At 36.7% G+C, this 23,299-nt stretch overlaps 1 protein-coding gene across 3 annotated transcripts in view; it reads left to right on the plus strand.

Moving 5' to 3' along the window:
• The window catches only part of GBE1 (1,4-alpha-glucan branching enzyme 1), a 170,777-nt gene that overhangs the window by 91,054 nt on the left and 56,424 nt on the right, over positions 1 to 23,299 (plus strand). For all 3 annotated transcript variants that reach the window (XM_072886017.1, XM_072886003.1, XM_072886011.1), the window contains exons 8-12: positions 7,046 to 7,161; positions 7,407 to 7,534; positions 10,891 to 10,989; positions 13,168 to 13,278; positions 16,349 to 16,520. In XM_072886017.1, the coding sequence (XP_072742118.1) occupies positions 7,046 to 7,161; positions 7,407 to 7,534; positions 10,891 to 10,989; positions 13,168 to 13,278; positions 16,349 to 16,520 (626 nt within the window). The remainder of the gene's footprint in view (positions 1 to 7,045; positions 7,162 to 7,406; positions 7,535 to 10,890; positions 10,990 to 13,167; positions 13,279 to 16,348; positions 16,521 to 23,299) is intronic.

Below are 23,299 nucleotides of genomic sequence, written 5' to 3' on the forward strand. Positions count from 1 at the left end.
GGAATCAACTGTGTAATGGCAACTGCTCTACTCAGGAAAGCTGCTGAAGCAGTTCATCAGAAGTTCAGCCCCTACTGAGAAAACTGGTATCAGTGATCATTACTAGCTTTAAGCACCCTTTTTGTTGAAAACAAAAGCAAAGCAAAAAGCCCTGACCTTTAGTGTTGCTATGCAGAGGGATCCGTACTTCCCAGTGGAAATTGCTGTCTGGCTTAGTGATGCCGATCACTACGCGTCTGGAGGTTTCACAGATACTGATCCGAACAAGTGCTGGGTTTTGCTGCCACTGCTGGTCTTCTCGCAGCTGGTAGACTTCATGTTGGGATTGATACTCAAATACCTGACCAGAAACAGACTTAAAGGGACTGTTAACAGGTCACATCCACTTTGTGTGACATCTTGTCACCTCACTGTGACAAGATAAATTAGGAATGACATGCCTTCGTGTAGGTCTTTGCTTTAAGTCCATGAGGGCTGGTTAGCTTTTTTCATTGTCTCTTCGGGTAGCAAAACATTCCCAAGGGCCACACTATTGGCTGTGAATACAGGAAGTTTTTATACTAAAGTTTTTCACAATCACAAGGTCATACTGAGACCCTATCCGAATTACTGATCTAGTGTTTCAGACTTCCATAATAAGGACTGCATCCCCTTCTGGCCTCAGGGTAGACTGTGTACTTCAGACCAGTTTAGAACACTTGCTGTGTTCTGGTGCAGACCTCTGGTCTTCGTTGAGATTCAGTAGGAGGGTGATTATCTGGGACAGACACGAATGGGTTAATGTTTGGCAAGTCAGGTAGTCTAGCGCTGCTTCAGAGGAATATTGTCCCTATACCTCCTGAGGTTAAGATTTGGTATGCTTTCAAATACCTGCCTTTTCATACTCAGCTTTGCTTGTCTTTTCTGATTTCAGACGTGTAGCGTTCTTCTTTATTCATTTATTATCTTATTATTCTTCATCTTTATTCCTTATGGTTCATGTTCTTTCATGTGTCCTTAATGTAGGTCTTTCTTACCTTACTGATGTCAGAGTACTGTTTACTCATGCATGAACCCGAGCAGGCAAATAATTTTAAAGTTTTTATTGCATAGCAATTACAGTTTGTCAAAACCTTTCATCTGCTTGCAGTGACCTATGTGCATTCTTCTTCAGTAGTGGGTCCTCTTTGTCCCATGGTTGGGTCCTGAGAGCTTGCAACGTCAATCAAGATTTCCTAAGTGAGGACTTTTTGTTAGCTGTAAGGAGAGTTGGCCGTGAAATTTTTAGACTAAGCTATCTAATTGGCAATTGAAACTTTTTTAATGGTTTCAGTGTCATATGGGACCTTAAGGAAAGATAAAACTTGGAGATCTGTAATGCACTGTTACTCGTTATTTAATGCTTTTTTATTTGAAATGTCATTTAAAAGATTAAGCTGCGTTGCAGACCAAAGATCAAAGGTTACAAGTCTTTTGTTTGGTACTGTCAACATCTTTTCTATATCTCAGTATATAAATTGTCTGCTTTCAGTGTTACGAATTCTATACAGGTAGCAAAGCAAACATAATTTAATCAGGTGAAACAGGTTGTGGTATGGATCCATTTCTCTTTAAAACAAACAAAACCTCACAATGCAGAGAACAGAGGTAAAGTGATAAGGAATTGATTGTAAGCAGTAAGTGGGGAAGGAGAAGACAGTGGGGTAGTAATTAAGATATTTGATAAATCTGAGGAAAAAAAACCTCAGGGAGCTAGGTCTAAAGCTAATGTTTAGTTTAAATTCAGAGGCTTCAGGGGAAAGAAGTGGCTCTCTTTATCATTGATATGGCTGAAAGAGATATAGATAAATCTTCTTTAATGATCCAAGCTCCCTGTTAAGGAAGTCTTGAGCCAGTAGCAGTGGGAGACTTAGAGAATGGGGAACTATCCCCATTAGCTTGCCCAAGAAAGTGCAGTTATAATCCATGCAGTATAGGTAACATATTTCCAAGCTTTGTGTGAGTAAAATTCTACTGCTATTGAAAGTGTTAATTTCAAGCCTCATCCATGCACAAGATTGTGATGGACAAGTAGTAGAGACCTTACAACTTATGCATCTCACCTGTAGTTTCTCTCTTGGCCCACAGATCACCTTAATAGTGCAATGGCTTGAACTGCTTGACCAAAGGGATCATGACCATACTGATTGTCTTTTGGGTTCATTGGTTGTGGTGGGGAAGTTAAAAAATCAATTTCATCATATTAATTTGTTTTAATAATATCCAAAATACTGTGGCACGGTGAAGAATAGTTCAAGAATGCTGCAAGAATGTTGCAGCCATTCTGAAAACTTTTACCAGCTAAATTCTCCTGCAGCTGGAAGTTGGAGTGTGGAGAGGACTCTGTCCTCAGGGTTTTTGTCAGTTGTCTTCTGTTTATTTTCAAATAATGTTAAAAATTCAGTGCTTGTTAAACTGAAAGCTTTAGACTCCTGTAACTTCTCACCTATTGATATCTGTGTCACTACTGTTAATTAGTATTGCTTGTTTTCAGAATAAGCTTTTTCCTTAGTAGTTATATTGTGTCTGAATATTAACTCTGAAATGTGAGTAAGCTTAATATTGCTGAGGTAGAATGGCTTCTTTCTTTTCTGGCTGTAGAGGGGACAGTCATGCAATGCACTTTCAGAAATCCTAGATCCAGAAAAAGTAGCACTCTACATCAGTGCCTCTGGTTGTTACTGGGGGGGGAAAAAGTTAATTCACTGCTTCTGTCTCTTCTTGGGATTGATACAGGGGAAGTGACATGTTGCTGCCGACCCCTTCTGCTCACAGATTATCGTATGCCCCGGGAGGATAGCTCTGGGTTTGTTTGTTGTCTGCACAGTTCATTTTGGAGGCATGATGCAGCTTGTGTGACCAAGCAAAAGCTCTTTTGGTCTGTTAATGACTGTATCGTGTTCTGTTGACTGATAGATGTGTATGTTCCCATAGAATGGTGTTAGATATAATTGTGAGTGCAGGTATCGAGAGCAGTCTGCAGTGTGAGTCAGGATTGTCCCTTGGCTAAAAAGTGGGGACCTGCTGCACTGCTTCACCTTTTCAGTCCCGTATGGTTAGAGATGGCTGGGGTCTTGGCAACGATATTACCTAGAGGACAGTGAGGAATTACTTCTCCAGGTAAATGAAAGAGGTTGAAATACAGAGAGTTTATTCTTTTTGTTGTTGTTTTCCAAACAGGATAAGACTGGTTACCCTTTTGTATCACTGTGATCAAACAAAGTACATCTAAATAACAGGTAAACTGGTGTATGGTGCTTAACAGCCGTGAAAAAAGAACATCTCTGTATCAAATCTGGATGTTTAGTTCATAAAATAACTTGACCAGATTCACTGAAAGTTAGCATTATCAGACTGAGTGCCGGTTTCTTTATGTTTAGCAATCCATTGGTGGAATTTAAGCCAGTCAGCTGTTGAAATGTTTGGGGATAATTTGAAAAGTAATATTTTAGCAATTCAATGCTACTATGTGTTAAGTTAATTAAACACTAAGAATTGAAAACAGGTAAATCATCATAAAAGTCTAGATTCTTATAAGGTCAGCAGTTTTTTCTGTAATATATAATAATAAATGCAGTTCCTGAATGTCAACATTAATATGGTTCAAGAATTGCAGCTTCAAACTGTTTTAGGTACAGCCAATATTATTTTTTTGTCCATAGTGATGAAATTAACTGGTTTAAATGCATTACTTGCTTGCATCTAAACATTTGATGTTCATCATGGATTGGAATTTAGAATTCTTACGTTGAATCATTATTTTGCTTTTTTATTGGTACAGGAGGAAAAAAAACTAAATAATGACTGTAACTTGTAAGCAATTTCACAGGTTTTCTGCTGACCTAGTATAGGAAAGTTGTTAAATTTCTCATCACCTTGTGAAACCAGGTCATCTAGCTAGATATGCTCATTTCACTTTTTCAAACAAGAAATCGGTTTTTAATGTGTGAGCTATTGGCCCCAAGGGGGAGAAAAAAACCCAGCAAGACTTCTCTGCAAAGACCTTCTTTGTTTTGAATGATGTCTGAGTGAATTCTGAATTACTTAGATTTCTTACAGTGTAAATCATTCTGTTCCTTAATGATAATACAGCATATATTTTCCTCTCTTAGATCATGCATGCAATGAAAGAACTTTCTCAATTTTATGGTATGCAAAAATGTGAGAGACTGTTAGGATATAATTTAAGATATGGCTTTTGCCCAAAAGAAATTACATTCTTAATGAATGCTATCCTGTTTCCATATCTGTCTGTAAAATTACGAGAATGTACTTCTGTTAGCAATAACTCAGGAACATTTCTTACATAGTGGATGTATTTCAATTATGCTATGATTTTGGCCTCTGCTGGCATTCTGCAAAGTTATTTGTTACTTCTGTCAACTTCCATTTCTAATGCTGCTGTTCCCATAAACAAATTGGCTTGGATGAAATCATGAACCTCTGTATGGTTTGTGTGATTTGCATGTTTCAAACAAATGTTGTTCTGGCTCGTGTTTTGGAGCAGTGTAGTTATCTCTCTAAAAGTCAATATAGTTGCTAGTATTTGACATCATTCCTAGAAATTATCCTAAAAGTGAATTTTTCCAAGTTTAGACTAGAATCAGAGTTAATATGTTTGTTTATTTATTTACAGTCTTCTCTCCCATGTGCAATCAGATGGTTGGAAAACATCTGCTGCTGCTACTCAGGTTTTTGATCTCATCAATTTGTTAACTAATCTTTTGGTTCAACAAATTCATCTTGTTTGTTCTTATCTATAGTCACTTTTTCATGTAAAAGTCATTACAATTTATTTTCATACTGGTTCTCCATCTTTTTCCAAAGATCAATCTTCCGTGCCAACAGTGGTGGAAAAAATTACATTTGTTACCATTTTGGGACTTCTGTGTATGTTTTACAAATATACAAATCCTCTTCACCATCTTAAGAACTTTAAGGTTATAAAGTCCAGGAGTCTGTAATGAGGAGAAATAACTTTTAAGTCTGGCTGGTGCTTGTGGCAATTAATCTGCTCTTCGTACATGCATTATCTTAATTCTGGGTGAGATAGTATTTTTATTGCAATACAGCTACTGCTTTGACTTTGCTCACAGTGTTTAGCTTGCAGCAAATAGCTTTCTGTAAATTTGATGCTGGGTCAGAAAAAGATACAGCAAGCATTTGCAGAAAGTTGTATTTTTGTGACCAGCTTGCCAGTTCCTAGGACTTTTGATAGCTTTCTATTCCTTTCAATACCAGAGCGTTCTCTCTCCATCATTCATTGCAAATCATCTCACCTGAAAAATAACAAATATATAAAAGGTTCTGTAGACACACTCCTGAGATCTTCCTAGTATAATGTTATCTTGTGAATTGGATGATTGGGGGTGAGGCGGGGGAACACGGGGGTGGAACAAAAAATCTTGTCATGTAATGCATGCCCAGAAAAGGTATTGAACTGAAGCAATTCGCATTGAACTGATTCACATTTCCTAAATTTGGAGTTTTTGATTTGGTAATATTTCTATCTTTATATGCACAAGCGTATATCTTTGTGCACTACATGCAAAGAAAAGGAGAAATATTATAATCCTATTGAAGTAAATAAGAATTGGCTATTCAGTGAGATCAGGATCTTACCAGCTTTATAGTGTGTCGACAGCCTCCCCATCTTTTCATGTAATACCACTAACTCCAGACTTAAAGCACCCTTCATATGAGGAAGTTTTTTGGAGGAAGGAAGGAAGAGACATTTGCTCTGTCAAAATGGAGTTTATTCCTTGTGTCATAATTTCCTCATGAGTCTACTGCCTCCGACACCTGTTAGATAAAGAAATGTAGAAAGGGTCTCCTTCAGTGCCTTATGTCAACTACGTGCATAGGTGAATTGTAACAGTGATGCTGACTGATGTGCTTTGTGCTAGGTTTACCCCTTCCATCTCACCCGCCAGGAGGTGGTTGGTGAGACCCTGCATACTGCTGTGTAGCTTGCACTCTTCTCTGAACGGAAACTTGGTAGTAAGTGGAGTCATAGTTGTGCTATCTTGGAAAATTGATTAGAGAGAAATCATAACATTGACAAGTGTTGAAGACATAGGCAAAAAAAGTTTCACTACCTCATGTGGTTGGCTGATTGAGATGGGTGAGCTCTTTGGAGCCATAGCTTGCAGGAGGTGCACCTGAGGCAGCCCATGCCGACGGTGGCAGACAGGGTAGTGGCACAGAGGGTGAACAGTAGAAATAAGATATGGGGGCCTTTGAAGCTAATGTGACCAGTGTCCTGGGAGAGGAGGTGATGAATAGTAGGAAGACTGTTCCTGAAACTATTTTGTTCTTTGATACAAATTTTGTTTTTGTATAACCATACAAATGCCTCCACCTGCTTACTCGCTTTGGAATCTCTCTTTGATTTCATGTCCGTGCTTTGTTTGTGTGTGTGTTATACCCCATTCCTGTTCTGAATTTCAAAAAAAATCTCAACTTCCATAAGTTGGTTTACTCTTTAAATGTGTAAATTTGCAATACAGTAGGTGATTTGGTAATCTACTGGTGACATGTGATTTGTAAATAATTGGGGGGGGTGGGGGACGACAGCTTTTCAACCTTTATTATGCCTAGATGTCGCTGTAAATCCATAAAATCTTGGGGATGAAATCTTACCTCTTATAATTTTCTTTCCATTTCTATAAGGTCTTCTCCCACAGAGTATAACCATCTTTAGAGAGGCAAAGTAAAAGTACAGTGGCAAGTACGGGTATTAGAATGTAATATATGTGTTCAAACACTAACCTATTTAGATGTCTATATAGATAGTTGTCAATTTTTCCTAAACCCCTATCTGCAATCTTAAAATTACGTGCAGTAAAAGACAAAGATTTAAGGAAGACAAACTTAGGAAAAGGCTAATGAAAAATGGGGAAGAAGTCATTAAAATGGTAAAATGTCCAGTAGAAGGCCCGTATATGCAAGTGGGGAACATGGTATCAGGAACTCCAGTTGATCCCAAGGTTTCTAAAGCTTATAAAATATATTCATGTTATTTCAGCTGGGAAGTTTTGAGATTCCTTCTATCTAATTTGAGAATGTGGATCGAAGACTATCGCTTTGATGGCTTCCGATTTGATGGTGTTACATCTATGTTGTATCACCATCACGGGATTGGTAAGTAATTTAATCAACTCTGATCTCAGCAGTCCTGTTGCAGCTCTGTTGCTGTGGAAATAGTGCTATAAAGTTCACTGAATGCTCCAAAATGTCCAGATTTGCTAATATCTTGTTGTGCTGCTATATGGATAGATCTGAAACTATGAATAAATTTGGTGCTTATAAAATTGCATATTGCAAAATATCTGTGTTTTTTTTTTAAAAAAAGTGACTGTGGCCTTTAAAACTTCCTGTCTTATTAGGCACAGGATTCAGTGGAGATTACAACGAGTATTTTGGCCTACATGTAGATGAAGATGCTTTGTGTTATTTAATGCTGGCCAACCACATGATTAATTTCTTGCATCCGGAATGCATAACCATAGCAGAGGTAAGATCAGAATTTGCCATCCCCAATGACATTAATATTGATTAGTTTGCTTTGGGATGTGAATTTCCTGTTAATTACCAAGTCACACTTCAGGTACTCAAGGAGTGACATGAGCTGAGAAATATTAATTAGTGGACAGACTTTGCCTTGTGGGGAAAAACAATTGGAATATGCACTTTGGGAATTTTCTCTGCATTAATGGGTCATTAATTAACGTGGGGATTTATTTTCTTTTTTTTTTCCCCTTCATCTCCTTGAACTTGTAATAAGATTTATTTTTATTAGTTTATTGCTTTTGCATGATTGCCATTTGTCACTAATGATTCCTGGTACTAAAGAGCAACAGCCCTAGTGCCATTTTGTATATTTTGAATTATATTGGCATAATTGACAATTTCCCTTCAAAGTAAATGCGATAAATTTATAAATGTTGAATGTGTATGCTAATTTAAATTGTGTTAAGTTTCTCCAGGTTTCTGAGGGAGTAAGTAGACTATATTACTTCAGTTGATTGAGATCAATTAAACTTTTTTGACTGAAAAATATTATTGTTGGCACATGGAATTTTTAATAGTATGAAACACCAGAGCATTAAAGTTCTATGAATAGGTACGTTTTCACTGATATTTTCTCTTTATCTAAAAGAGAAAATCATGTAAACCTTGAGGACTTTTCTGTTGTTATTATTTCATTTAAAAGAAAAAGTTGCACCTATCTGATATCATTAGGGACTATATGGATTTCTAATAAAACTTTTTGTATTGTTTAAGAGTTCCCTATTTATTTTCAGACAACAAAATACTGCTTAACTTAATTTCTTACTTATGGTAAAGTTTTATATTATAGACAACCACTGCTAAAAGCTTAATGACAAGCTATCAAAAACAGCATCTCTTGAACACTCACTAGTAAACTTGAGATGGTTTCATTGAGCTGTAGGTTTAATTGACGTGAAATTTGTTCGTTTTCTAGGTAGTCTTAGATTATAAGCGTTCCTACCAATGAAATTCTGAGTTCAGTCTCCTTGTATTACCTGGCCTAAGGTTTTTTAATAAGATGTGTCTTCAGTTTATCTTGCTTGAGTTGGAAACTGCTTCTGTTTCAATACATCATTTTTCTGCCTTGAGGGAGTCGCTACACGAAATATAGAATTGATCAATGTGCTGCACGGTTAAAGGAGAATTTCAGAAGGAGAAACTATTGACATAATTGAAAATTACAAAAGGCAATGAAGAATGTCTGCTTGCCTATAATGATGATGGAATGAGTGCCACATGAGAAAAATGTTTTTGTCTAGCCATAACTAATTATAATATATTCCTTAATTATTTGACTGATAATTTTTACAGCTTTTTAATATTCTGTATATTCACTGTCTTAGTAATTTCTAAGTTTTTAGGTATTACTGACTATATGCTTATTTTTCATTTTGGCCTTCTAAATAAAGCTGTGATTAAAGTTTTGTATAATGCGAAGAAAAAATGTTAAGCAAAATTATATCATGCCTGAAGTGTTATAAAAACAAACAGGAAAAAACCCCCTACGGCTGTGATTTCTTTTTTTTTTATATGCAGCTCATTTCAGACTAAGGTCTGAACAAATGCTTAGGCATTGGCTGTTTGTATTTGGTGGAAAATATACTGAACTAACTAACACTGAATTTTTTGTGTGTGTGTTCAGGTAAAATCTGTAGATATAGATAGATATTAATAGTACTAAATTTGGAATTTTACTTCCCAAAAATCTGGCTTTCAGAATTGTGACTAAAGTAGATTGGAGCTACTTAAATCTCAGAGTCGGACCTTGTCCAGAGAGGCATCATAGCATCACAGAGAAAGACTTTTGTTTTGGATCATCTTGTCCTGCATAACTTGGAGAGCACTAGTCTGTTTTTATCCTTTCTGACCGATTTAGGAGAGCTATTGAACTTCCTTTTATAATATCTAAAAGTTTGGAAAGAGTTTTCGCTTCATTATTTGGTATTTACAGCACGTGGAATGTGGATGTGGTTTTCTGTGGGATCTAATGACTGCTGAGTAGAGGGGGATAATCCCCTCCTTTGATCTCCTGGCTTTGCTGTTCATGCAGCCCAGGATGCTGCTGGCCATCTCTGCTGCCAGGGCAGGCTGCTGGCTCATGCTCAGCTTGCTGCTGGCCCAGAGCCCCAGGGCCTTCCCTGCAGAGCTGCTCCCCAGCCTGGCAGTCCCCAGCCTGTATGGATGCAGGGGTTAGTCCAGCCCAGGGGGCAGGATTTGACAACTGCCCTTGCTGAATTTCCTGAGCTTGCTGTTGATCAATTCCTCCAGCCAGTCAGGGTCCCTGTGGATGGCAGCCCTGCCTTCCACCCTCCAGGATGCCATCCATGAGCTTCATGATGATGTGGTCGGTCTCCTCACTTATGTCAGTATGGAGCGGGGGGGGGGGGCGGGCTCTGTGTGTGTATGCATGTATGTGTATGTATGTATAACTTCAAGTGCAATATCTTTTTCACTAGTCTAATACAGCAATTGCATTGAAGACTGGATTGAATCCAGAAAACCAGAATGAGCTTCCTAATTAAGCCCTGGTTCTAGTCAGAATTTAATTCTGTAAATTCTCTTGTGTAGACGCAAGAGGTGTATGTTAATCCATAACCATTGTGGTGGAATGGCTTCTCACTGACATAAGTTAATAAAATTGAGTACTGGTAGATATTTTGCAATTATTGGAGATTTGCATTTTCTATACAGACAAGCTAACTTTAGAAAAAGAATGCCATGTGACATAATTGCTTAATAAAATGGTGAAATAAATATTTTAAGAACTTTGAATTACGAATTTAAGAATGATCAGCCTTCATCAATCTGAAACTGGAAAATTATGCAGTAAGAGCATGTCACTTTTCAGGGATAGCTGGATCATTAGTTTTGGTTTTGTGCATTTACGAAAAGAGTAGAGATTGTATTTTTCTTCCTTACTGTACTTTATATTGAGCCTTTCTATGCCATTCTTTATGCAAAATATCAATAAACTGAATGAAGGTTTAATTTGTCTTTCGTTGACTACTTTCTACTTTCTATTGATTACTTGGAGCTCATGAGAGCTAATTATTTCAAATTCTGCACCTACTGAGGTCTCTTCCCCCTCAAATATCTACTCTATTAAAATATTTTGTAGTAGAGTATTTGAAGAGAAAAGTCATAATGCTTTTCCCTGTAACTTTTGCATTCAAACAGCAAATCCGGGTGTAGTAATCACTACTACAGAAGCGGTTTATAGTGTACAAAGTGTTTGCATAGAAGTATTATTCTGTGGTAGAAAATCTGAACTAATAATTGCAATGCTATGCAAATTATGTTGTGGTTTTTTTATTTAAGGATGTTTCTGGAATGCCAGCTCTTTGTCGTCCCATTGCAGAGGGAGGAGGGGGTTTTGATTATCGACTAGCCATGGCTATTCCAGATAAGTGGATACAGGTGAGAACCTTTTTAAGAATATGTTCTGCTCTTCAAAGTGGGATGTTTCTCTATCTGTGCATACACAAAAACACTTTTGAATCCTACTGACAAATTTTACTCTCTCTTCTGTTAATGTCCTATTAAAGTAAATTCTGACAGGCTTGAGCACAGGTATTAGTGGCTGAAATGAGAGCTGTAAGATACCATGTATGTTTCAGAAGATGAGTAAGTGCAGGGGCTGTTCTTTGTATTCTAGCTGATATTTGTTTTCTTCACGTGATACACATAGACTCATTTCATTTGAAATAACCTGTATCTTGCAACAGCTGTAGAATGTGTAGTCTATATTGAATGTGAACAGGTAGATAATAAGTTAACCATATGCATATAAATATTTTTTTAAAAAAAAAGAACCACAAACCCGAAAACATGCAACAAACCTTCCTGAAATTGGGTGTAGTAATTGGTGTTGAACATAGAGCTGAAAGTTTAACCAAAGTAAACATGAATTATACAAACACCAGCAATCAGTACAGTGGGGTTACAAAAAGAATAATAAAAATCTGTAAATGCTTTTCAAGAACAATAATATACTAATAAACACTGACTACGATAAGGATTTAAATCACATTTTCCTTAATACAGAGAATCACAAGAAAAGGAATAAAACACTAAAAGATCTCAAAAGGCTTCTACTGATGTTTTAGAGAATTGTTTTTCAGTTAGATAGAAGATTGCATCCAAATCCCTCAGGCTATCATGATGATCTGAAAACAATAAATGTTTTATATGACCATTAATGCTTCAATAAATGTAGTGAGTAGCTTAAAATAAAAAGCAAATTAACTTATCTTCAGCATCTTACACTTTTGTAACTAGGAGGTGGAGGGCAGATTGAAAAACAGTTTTCAAACCTTCTTTTCATTCAGAAAACAAACTTGCCAGCTTTTCCATCAGGGACAGCATAATTAAACTTGAGACTGCTTACTCTCATTTCTCTCCAGCTTCTAAGTGTATACCTGTTAATAGCAAGTTTTCTAGGCAACTTCCTAAAAGGAGTTGTAGACCTGAAGGATCTTCAGGGTTCCATAAAGTAATTCTGAGGGATCTGTAAAAGTAGGTGAGGTAAGTTGATTGTCATAACAGTGGCTGTACTAGTTCACATTAAAGATGTACCTAGTATATAATATGATGCTGCATGGGGACCTGAATGTTTTCAGGGCCAGAATTTATGGAGTTATTTTAAAAAAGCTGTTTAGGAGTACATGGCCAGTTACAATCAGAATGTTAAATTTTATAGCATCATATTAGCCATCTTGATGTTATTGCCTTTTAATCATGTTTATTTTTATGTCTATATACTTATGTATATGTATTTAAGTTGTAGTGATCAATGGAGGTCTATAAAGTTCTATAGAAAAAAGAAAGGACTAACACTGAAATTGGACTAGGTTTAGAAGAGGGAGGAAATAGTGTCATATGAGGCAGGAAATTCCTATTGATGTGATTTAATTTAAATTCCTAAAAATCAGGAGCTAGCATGACAAAAAAAAATAATGTAAAGCTTGTCTTGTATTCCAAAGCTTTGGCATTCAACCTGTAGTTTAGAACTGACTGGGAATTCACAGATCAGGGAGCATGCAAGTCCCTGCACTGAGCACCTTCTCGTGTTATTGTGTACTTCATGGCAATACCATAGTGCTATCCTGCAGTGATGCATTCTCTACCACACAGCCCAGTGGTTCAGCTATAGTTGGAAGCTGCCATATGCCAGGGTTACTTGAAATACAGGACTTCTTTCAATACGGTGTGTAGGTAGGTGTGTGTGCCCACATATTTTTCTTTACCAGTTTTTGGTGCAGCGCTCTCTTGCAGCTCCTAGCAATCACATTGCCCACTGTATCAGAGGATTCACATGATAGATGGCAAGTCCAATTGTCCATGCTTATATGTGGAAGTACAGGAGAAACAAAGTATTTCTAGTTATTATATTTATGTAGTGGAATTCAAAAGAAAGAAATCTTCTCAGATTATCAGAGAAAGCTCGTTGCTCCAAAGTTGGGAATAGGAGAAGTTAAAGTAATACAGTTCACAATCAATTGGAAATTTCTGTACCAAGATAATGAAGAAAGGTAGTAATGTGCTTTTAGTTAAAACAGAAATTATTTTTCAATGATCTTTTCTTTATTTCTGCAGATAATTAAGGAGCTGAAAGATGAAGACTGGAATATGGGCAATATTGTGCATACATTAACAAACAGACGGTATGAAGAAAAGTACATTGCATATGCAGAGAGCCATGATCAGGTATTGTATCTATTTGTGTGGTTATATATAAGGAAGTAAAAGATGAGGTTTAGAGGCTTACTTTGTTTTGTTTTTTAAAAATTGAGGAAAGAGTTGAGAAAGATAGGCAACGATTTCAGAGATAGGTAGATCTGGACTGCTGCTCTTTTTTTTGTTTGGGTTTTCTTGTGGGTTGTTTTTTGTTTGTTTGTTTGATCCTTCTTTTTAATAAAGGAATCCTGCTTGGAGTGGGTGGGTGGTGTTATTTTTCAGTTTTGGTTTGTTTTTTTGGTTTGTTTTTTTTTTGGAAGGGGGGGGTGTTTTTTGGTTTTGTTTGTTTGCTTTTGGTTTGTTTTTGTTTTTTAGGAAATGAGTCCTAGCTTGTTGGTTTGCCTGCCTGTCATAGGACATAGGAAGGCATATAATCCATACTTTTGAAAATCTGGTTTCCATAAAGTAAGCTGGAGCACTATTTATGATAAGCATAAACAATATTGTAATTTAGCAAATTTGTTCACTGACTCAGTGTTTGCAACTGTTGTATTCTCTTCAAGAAAATGTTTCCTCTCTGAAAGGATTGCAAACACCAATCCTCTTTGGATATCTAAATGAAATATTCTTTAACAGTTTGATTCAAAACACAGCAATTGTAATGGTTCTGTATACAGAAAAATGAAAAAGTAATGACAAGTTTGAATAACACTCATCTCCCACAATCTTTTGTAATGGTTGTTTCTGAAGAATCAGAAAAAGCATTGGTTGAGAATTTTAAAATTAGGACCTTTAAAAAATGAACCTTTTTGAAAATGGATTATAAGTAACCTACCTTCAACTCTTTCCTCTACATAATAGAGGTTGGCATTCTATTTCCTATACCTTCCATAATAAACGTCTACAGAAGTGTCTGAAACGAGACCCATATTTTATTTTAAAAAGATAATCCTGAGTTTATCAGTTTCCTTTTGTGTACCTATTTACATTCTTATCTCAGACTGTTACACAGTGTTCACTTAAGGCACAAGAGAAGAGTCCCAATCCTGGTAAAGAACGTCAGGTATTATTTGGAAATGCATATTATTCTGTGATTATTTGCTTTTATAAAAGCTGATTCTTCATCCTAAAGCATGACATATAACATTACTGTTGCTGTTCTTTTATTTCATGCTGGATTTTATCAATTGAGTTGTTTTCCGTATCACTATGTATTTTTGTTTTAGAATCTCATACTTGGGAAGAAGATCTATTTTTTTTGAAATTTAAAAAAAAAAAAAAAGAAAAAGAGCTAACTATGATGATTGCAGATGGACATGAGGATGAGATGTGAAAAGCAGGATAAACAGAATGGAAGTGTAGGTAAAATTCAGTGTGGAGATACTTTAAGTGATGCACATGAGGGGCTGAAACAATTCCAGTTTCTTATATGTAATAATGGGCTACGAGCTGACTGTTAGCAGTCAGAATACAGAGCCTTGTGGTTATAAGTGCATGAAAATAGCAACTCAATGCTAATAGCTGTCAAGAAAGCAGATAACAGTACTTGGAATTATGAATGGAATGGAGAGCAAAGAGCAAAATCAGTATGTCACTGTAGTCTTTCATGGTTTGTGTGCATCTTGAATGTTGGAGGCAGATTTGGTCCTGTTATCTGAAAGGATATATAGCATAACTGGAAAAAAATGCTGTGAGAGACTTGGTAAGAATAATAGCAGGTGTGGATTGGTTTTCATAAGAAGAAAACTAAATAGACTAAGACTTCGGGGTAGAAAAGAGATCACTGATGGGGGAAGAATAACAGTTTATAAAATCATGGCTGGCATAGAAAACATGGATAGGGAATATTTACTTTCTCTTCTAATGGAAAGATTAGGGGACATTAAATGATGCTAACAAATGCCACATTCGGAGTCCAGAGATGAGTTGTTCCTTGCAGTTGTTCATTTCAGTCTTCAGCCTTGCCCTTGTTGCATAGGAATATATTTTTTATTTAAAAGATTACTTTTTGCTTGAGGGAATCATCTGTATATGCATTTACATTGTTAGTTGGAAAACTAAAGGATGGTGGTGCTTTTCAGTTAGACCTGTTTACAACTCATCTGTCTCGAATCTAGTGAGTTTTCATGATAGAGTATAAAATGAGAATTGGGCTAATTGAACAAAAAATTAGCTATTTACATACAAATGCTCCAAAATGTTTTCAACTACCTGCATGCTAATATTTTAGAATAATCCTTGTTACATAGCATTTGTGTGGCCTTTCTCAAGTAACAGTAAACACTAGCAAGTTAGTAATTCAGTCACTGTTTTTAGACAGAATTACTAGTTTGTTTTTCTCTCTTGTGTGAAATCACAGAAACCAATCACATTCTTGATTGCATATAAATGAACATTTCATATTCACTCTGCATCTCTAAATCAGGAGTGTTGTTAATAGCCCTTTATTTGTACATCCCAGGAACCTTACTTGAGATGTTTGCTTTCTTATTTTCTGTGTTTTCTATAAAAATTCCAAAATGGTAGGTCACTTGTGGCTTATTGAGTTGACGCTAACATTTCACATTTGATATCCATAGGCACAAAGGTTCTTAAGTAATTCTGCAGTTCGATCCCATCAGGTGAAACGTAGGACCACAACAGGGGTTAGACAGCTATTAGTTTATTGATCATATACTCACGCTCCCATCAGGGCGGGGAGCCCCAGTAACCATGTGGGGGGTTGCAAGGGGAAAACAGACGGTCGGGTCTGGCATCCAGTTGAGGCTCAGCCTGGGGACGTTCCTGCCTCCGTTTACATACTTTCTCTTTTTGGCAGCAGATTATATATATCATGCCAATGTGATTACACATCACAGAATACAAAGTTGCAGTAATTAGAAGCTAGGGTGACTGTGACCTGATGATCATCAGCAGTGGCAGGATGTTTTCTTTGTGAACAGGGACTAGATCGTACACACTGAGCCATGTCCTTGACTCCTTGCCAATGTTCTGAGTCCTCCCCTGATGATATAGAGCACTTGCTTTAAAAAAAAAAAGTTAGAAACACTTCTAATACACTCAAGGGTTTTCTTAACTTTTTTTTTTTGAATTGTCATAGGCACTTGTTGGTGATAAGACATTGGCGTTTCGACTGATGGATGCAGAGATGTATACAAACATGAGTGTGCTCTCCCCTCTTACTCCAGTTATTGATCGTGGAATACAGCTTCATAAAATGATTCGTCTCATTACTCATGCACTTGGAGGAGAGAGCTATCTGAACTTCATGGGTAAGTAACCTTAGGAACAAGTGTTTCATTTTCTCATCTACAGAATGCTTGGCAGGGAAATAAAACGACCTGACATCATCTTACATCCACAGTATTTATCACAATGCTGAAGTTTGGAGCATAAATGCTTTTATAAAGATTTAGTACAAAAGGTAATATGCATTGTTTTTCTGTCTGTAAGATGTATTATAAGGCAAGAAAATAAAGTCAATGTGGTTCCTAATTGTAACAGAAAAAACTTTTAAAAATGTGGTAAGCTCTAGTTCAGGTTACTCTGATTTACAACTCAAACTAGTATTTTAATTGTTGTTCTGCAAGTTTGTCAGGTGGTGAGCCTTGCCTTACAGAGATGGGTTGTCTTTCGTCTCTATTCTACTCTCCTAAACTTTTTAGGGTAACACTGGATTTACTAAAGATAGCTCTGTGCTTATTTCAGTTATTAATTGTCAGGGAGTAATCTGGAATCAGTTGAATTATATTTCATCGCTTCTTAGTGAAGAGCAGGGGCTTAATGAGGTAGGCAAGGACAAATCATAGAGATAGGAGGCACATCCTGCTATCGAAGCAGGGAAATAGTAAGAGTTAGCAATACTTTCTTTTTGTTCATAAGCTGCAAAATACAACTGTTGCATTGCTTCCTAAGCACTATTGCTACAAGAACATCCAATAGTTAATCTGATTTAATCAGCAAGTTACAGTTCCATGTAGTCATCTTAAAAGTTGAATGTTGTGCTTAGTTTTGTACAAAATGCTGAAGCTATTTATGCTTGATGCTCTATACCATATTCATGTTCCTTAATTTCTTTGCAAAATAATCCTTACTTTATAGTTAAAATCACAATTCTGTAATGTGGTGTGACAAGTTCTGTGTACCAGTTGTGATAGTCTGGGGAAAAAAAAGTCTGAAATCATGCTATAAATGACCATGTCAGTTTTCTGACAACAAAACACTTGAAAATTATAGAAGTTTTAGCTTAATATTGCCTTCAACTTTTATTGTTAAATGTTTTGTATTATCAAGTTAAAGGGGATTGTTGGATGTATATTTCCCTTCTTCCACGATAGTATATTTAAAAATATATTTTTCTAATTAAAAAAAGGAGAATATTAATAAGGCAATGGTGGCATTTGATTTAAACATGTCTGTACTGATACATTTTCTCTTCCTTGGTATTAGAAGAACACTCAAAAAATACCATGGTTCTGGGTTTTCTTAAAAAGAATTAAAGAAACTTCAGTACAGAACAAATAAATTCATTATATGGTATACTAGTAAAACTGTTGTTTCCAATAAAATGCAGAAATTTTTCACAAAAATGAAGAAGAGTTAATGAAACAAATATTTATGAAGTGTGTAGTCAGGCACCAAAATGTGCAAGGTATGATGTGTGCGCTTCCGTTCAAACTAGTGATACTACAATAGTGAAGGAAGCAGGTGTTTAAAAAATATGCCAACTAAACTGCAGATGTCTCTGCCCCAGATTGGTAAGGTTAGAAAAATGATCAGTAATTCAATGTGGCATGTTAAATCCAGTGTGTCGATGCAGGTTGACTGAGCAATTAATGTTGTGTATCCTTAAGTACTGCAAGTGTTTCAGTAACTACATTATCATTTTCTATATGTAAAAGGTGAAAAGATTGTAATAAATGTTGGAGGAGAAAACATATATGTTCAGAATGCTTGCAATCTGGTGTACTTAAAATGCATGTTGTAGCATGCGATCTAGTTAAGCAAATACAGTGACAAATGACTTCAACTTTGTTTTGAGCAAATGCTGAGGGTGAGGAAGAGAAGCCTCTTGTGGGATGGGGGGAAGAGTGGAAATCTCCTTTCACCACACCTGGAGAAGGCACTCCAAGTGCCTCTGTGCTTCCCTAGGTCCTTCCATAAATATCTTCTACCTTCTTTTTCTGAAAACAAAGACACCAAAGCAATATGCTGCTTTCTCAATGCTTTGCTCATCTTAAGGAAAAACAAACCACTTCTAAAAAATGTTGTATCAGGAGTGGAAATCTGTGTTCTCTAATGTATCTTGGAACTTCTCTTTGAAGATCTGGAATAATATTTAATTACACCTGTGTAGGAGTATCATTTGTACTCCATACGTGCAAGCAGATTCTTGTTGAGAGAAGTTGTGTCCCATTGAACCCCGAACACTGATTGTGGCTTTCTCCTGTCTTTCTCACTTTTCACACTGGACAGTTCTCTGTCCTTCTTACAGGTACCTATAAGAAACCACTGCAAAAATCCTGGAAGTTGTTATTCTTATTTTTCATGTTTCTGGATGTTAAATTTTCACTGAAGACTTATCTTTTCCTTCCCAATTGCTTATATCCCAGTATACGCAATCAATGATGTATGCAAACTTAAACGTGAATAGGAAAGTTTTGTCACTTCAGTAAATTTGTTCCCTTGTAACACAAACCATGGGGAACATTCTTTCCTCCAGTCTGTATTTCAGTTTTCTGTGCAGCTTTGCAAGTAATCTCTGGGGCTTCATGTGCCCATCTGGCATGGAAGACTTAACCTAGAAAGGGAAAAACTCCATATGCTTGGCTGAAAATGAGCATGACAATGATAAACATCCTGCTGTAGTGAATGAACACTCTGGAAGGCCAGTTTGTTTAACAGTAATAATAAAAAAGTAGCAATTGTTTTGAAACTTGTGCCATGTCTATATCCTCTGCTTTCAAAGTAGGTAGGGAACAACAATCCTAATGTAGCTGTACTTTGTTCAACCCAACTCCTGTTTTAGACAGAGATTTTAATACTGAGACTGGCCAGTACTGGTCGCAAGATGTCATATGACTTTAGGAAATCACAGAAATTACAAGTTCTTCTGCAAAATGCTTTAGTAAGGGCACAGGTGATGCTTCTTTAAGGATTTCCTCTGCCACAGCTAAGCTTCCATGAAGATGTTGACGTAGATAACACACATTTGATTGTCTGAACTTAAATGACACCGAAAGAGAAAGCCCCAAGCATTCACAGTGTGTGCCTATATTAAATAGTGGAAGTAATTTTATTATTGGAAATAATAGGGAAAAACCCCTCTATTGGTACTCAAGTATTTTTGTTTGTAATTGTAGTGATATTGAAATACACTATGTAACTAGTGTTAACTTAATTAAAACCAGAAAAGTGTGTGAAAAAATAGATGGAGACATAGATCTTTGCCCTCTCTAATATGAAGATTTGAGAACAAATCCAAAATAAAACCCCTGTATCTGACTAAAATTCTTTGTCAATTTAACTGCCTACAAAATAACAAAGAGGCTTAAGAGTTGAGTCTACTTCCTCAATTGCTAAACGACTAATAGAAATTATTATAAGACTTCTAGAGTACTTACAGGAATCTTCTGATCTCACCTTGAAAATAAAGCAACCACTGTTGTTACCCACTGAACAATGTTTAACTTCAACGTAAAGCCTCTCACATATTTCTTGAAAATAATAGTTGAACTTACCACTACAAAAGTGTTCTATCTGTACATCCCTTTGTTTTCCTTTGGCTTAATTTTCCATCCTGTCCCTGAAGAAACTGTAGACAACTGTAACTTTTCCTTTCCCTTAAATATTATTTTTCTTTTCTCCTGCTCATTGCCTGTGCCCTGCACTTGGGGAAACCCTGTGGGACGTGGGAAAGAGCTGTGCCAGTTCTTCAGTGAACTTGTTTCTATATTCTCTCCTTATCTTGCAAGATACATCTGTTTGTTTGTCTAGATTTAGACAAGCAAGGTAGCTGCTTTCTTGCCTACAAGAGACATGAGATCCAGCCCAAGGGGCTTTAAATAGCATTGCAGGTCCTTGGGATCCTTAGAACAAACATTTACTGTTTTATGCCACTGTAGGGTCTTGCTTTTCAGCTAGCTAACAATCATTTTCTTGCTTTCTTCTTCATTTTAAATTGACTTAAACTCAAATCTATTGATTTAAATGGAGATTAGTTCCTACATGAACCTCTAGCACTATTTTTCATGACTTTTCTATAGTAAAACAACTCCTAATTAGGACTCCAGAGACCAAGTCTATCTCCCTGCAAAACAACTATTTTTTAAATATATATATATATGCTAGAAAATGATTTGCAGTAACTAGAACATTTTTTGCAATCATAAGCATTGAATGATGGTGTTACCGTTTCAGTTGACATTTACCTCTGTTTCACTAATATCATCAAATCTATCTGTAAAGCTTCCTTTTCCCACTTGTTCATTTACACAGTAGTTTATCTACTTTCTGTATGCTTAGGGGTTTTTTGGATGCACTAAAACAGTTTTTTCTCTAATGGTTTGGTATGATGAGACCTTGTTCTCTCTTTGGCCTTAAAAATAAAATAAAATAAAATGCTATGCATCTGCATCATCTATCACTTTGAGTTTTTTGGATAGAGAAACTTAGATTTTTTTTCTTTTTTTTTTTAAACTAAAGGATTTCTTAACATAAGGATTTGGAAATATGTTGACAAACAAGAAAAGGAATGGTGTAAAACCTGTATCAGTAGCACCAATATCAGGGTGGGAAACATGCGTACAATTTACTTTAAGAATTAAAGATTAAAGATTTGAAATAAAAATGATACAACATAACTTACAATATAAATGGGAATGTTACTTAGAATCTGAAATACTTTTATTGCTATCTATTCTAGATAAAAAATTGTATCAGGAAACAAGGATATTTAGCATAAACCTAAGGGAGTTTTGTTTTCTTAGACACGTTGCAAGCAAATGACTTTGAATTTTTACACTTTTTTTTTCTGTACACTTTCTTATGCTTATTACTCCTGTGCACTGGTTACAGTATGACTTTTTAGACCATGGCCTAAAAAATGGCCTTGCAAGAGCAAATGCTCTTTAAACTAGCTCCCTTCCGTCAACTCCTTTTGATAAACAACCTTGAAGTGCTCAGCGGGTAAAGACTGAGGATTAGGATACATAGTTTGAAATCATCCTTCTTAATATGCTTACCTAGTATACCTGGCAAATGTGCTTTCTGTGCTGCCAGTTCTACTAGGTGCTTTAATTTCATGGCAGTCTGACAGAAACAATTATCTTCATTTTAAGGTAGAAAACAAGAAGGGTGTAATGTGAAATCTTTCCTACATTTTGGCATAGACTTCTTCTGCTGTAGGGATAGACCACATACAACTTTGTTCCATAGTACCTGTCGTGGTTTAACCCCAGTCAGCAGCTAAGCACCGTGCAGCCACTCGCTCACCCTCCCTCCTCCAACTGGGAGGGGGGAGAGAATCTGAAAAAAAAAAAAAAAAAAAAGTAAAACGTGTGGGTTGAGATAAAGAGAGTGTAATAGGACAGCAGAGGAAGAGAAAATAATAATAATAATGACAAAAGAATGTATGAAACAAGTGATGCACGATACAGTTGCTCACCACCTGCTGACCAATGCCCAGCCTGTCCCCCATCAGCAATCGCTGCCCCCCAGCCAACTCCCCCCAGTTTCTATACTGAGCATGGCGTCATGTGGTATGGAACAGCCCTTTGGCCAGTTTGGGTCAGCTGTCCTGGCTGTGCCCCCTCCCAGCTGCTTGTGTGCCCAGGAGAGCATGGGAAGCTGAAAAGTCCTTGACCAGTGTAAGCATTACTGAGCAACAACTAAACCATCAGTGTGTTATCAACATTATTCTCATCCTAAATCCAAAACACAGCACTATACCAGCTACTAGGAAGAAAATTAACTCTATCCCAGCTGAAACCAGGACAGTACCCTGTATGCCCCCGCTCACAACTTGGGGCAGGCAGTGGCAGGGGGAAGAATCCAAATATATAGATTAGGCTTCATTAATTGCTTTGAGAGTCTCTTCTGGAAGGTCTAGAGGTGCAAACTGTTAATATTTGTTGTTAGTTTAGAGTTGATTGAAACAAACCTCATTTCTACACTTGCTCAAAACACATTAGAGTGTCTGGGAGAAAAGCAATTAGAGAGACTGTCTCATAATTTAAAATTAAACCACACACACAAACTAATTTTCTTTCTGTCCCACTTTCTCTTCACAAATAACAAGTAACAAGTGATAGGGTAAGAGGAAATGGCCTCAAGTTGCACCAGGGGAGGTTTAGATTGGATATTAGGAAAAATTTATTCAGTGAGAGGGTTGTCAAGCTTTGGAACAGGCTGCCCAGGGAAGTGGTCGAGTCACCATCCCTGGAGGTATTTAAAAGATGTGTGGATGTGGTGCTTAGGGACATGGTTTAGTGGTGGACTTGGCAGTGCTAGGTTAATGGTTGGACTTGATCTTAAAGGTCTTTTCCAACCTAAATGATTGTGTGATTCAAATTAAGTACGTGCAAATACTAGAAATCTCTTGTGGGAGTTGTTTGTACTTCTTCCTTAAGAGGGTAGGGAAGAACGCTCCATACATGTGTGTATGTCATTTAACTACAGAAATAAAATGGTTACTAGCAGCAGTCGGTACACGTGATGGTGTCTACACTATGGCTTCTCAAGTCAGGAACCTGGAAACAGAAGCCTTCATAGTTGGCAGCATCCTCAGATGCTCAAGAATCAACAGTTGGTCCAACCATGTTCATGGATTGAAATCTGGGTAGGATTTTCCAGGGTAGGAGAGTGAATCATCTAAACTGAGGGAGCTGTTGTGTGTGGTGCTGCTCCTTTTTTCTTTCAGAGTAATGCTGATGTTTCCTTAGTTTGTTCCTAAGTCTTAAGTCTGCAGAGTATCAGATGTTCCAGTATTATTAGTGTAGTGGATTTGTAGTAAATCAAGCCATTCTGATGTTTTGTTTCTGTTACAAGGTGT

The sequence above is a fragment of the Ciconia boyciana genome, chromosome 1 (genome assembly GCF_034638445.1).
Source record: "Ciconia boyciana chromosome 1, ASM3463844v1, whole genome shotgun sequence".
Taxonomy (NCBI): domain Eukaryota; kingdom Metazoa; phylum Chordata; class Aves; order Ciconiiformes; family Ciconiidae; genus Ciconia; species Ciconia boyciana.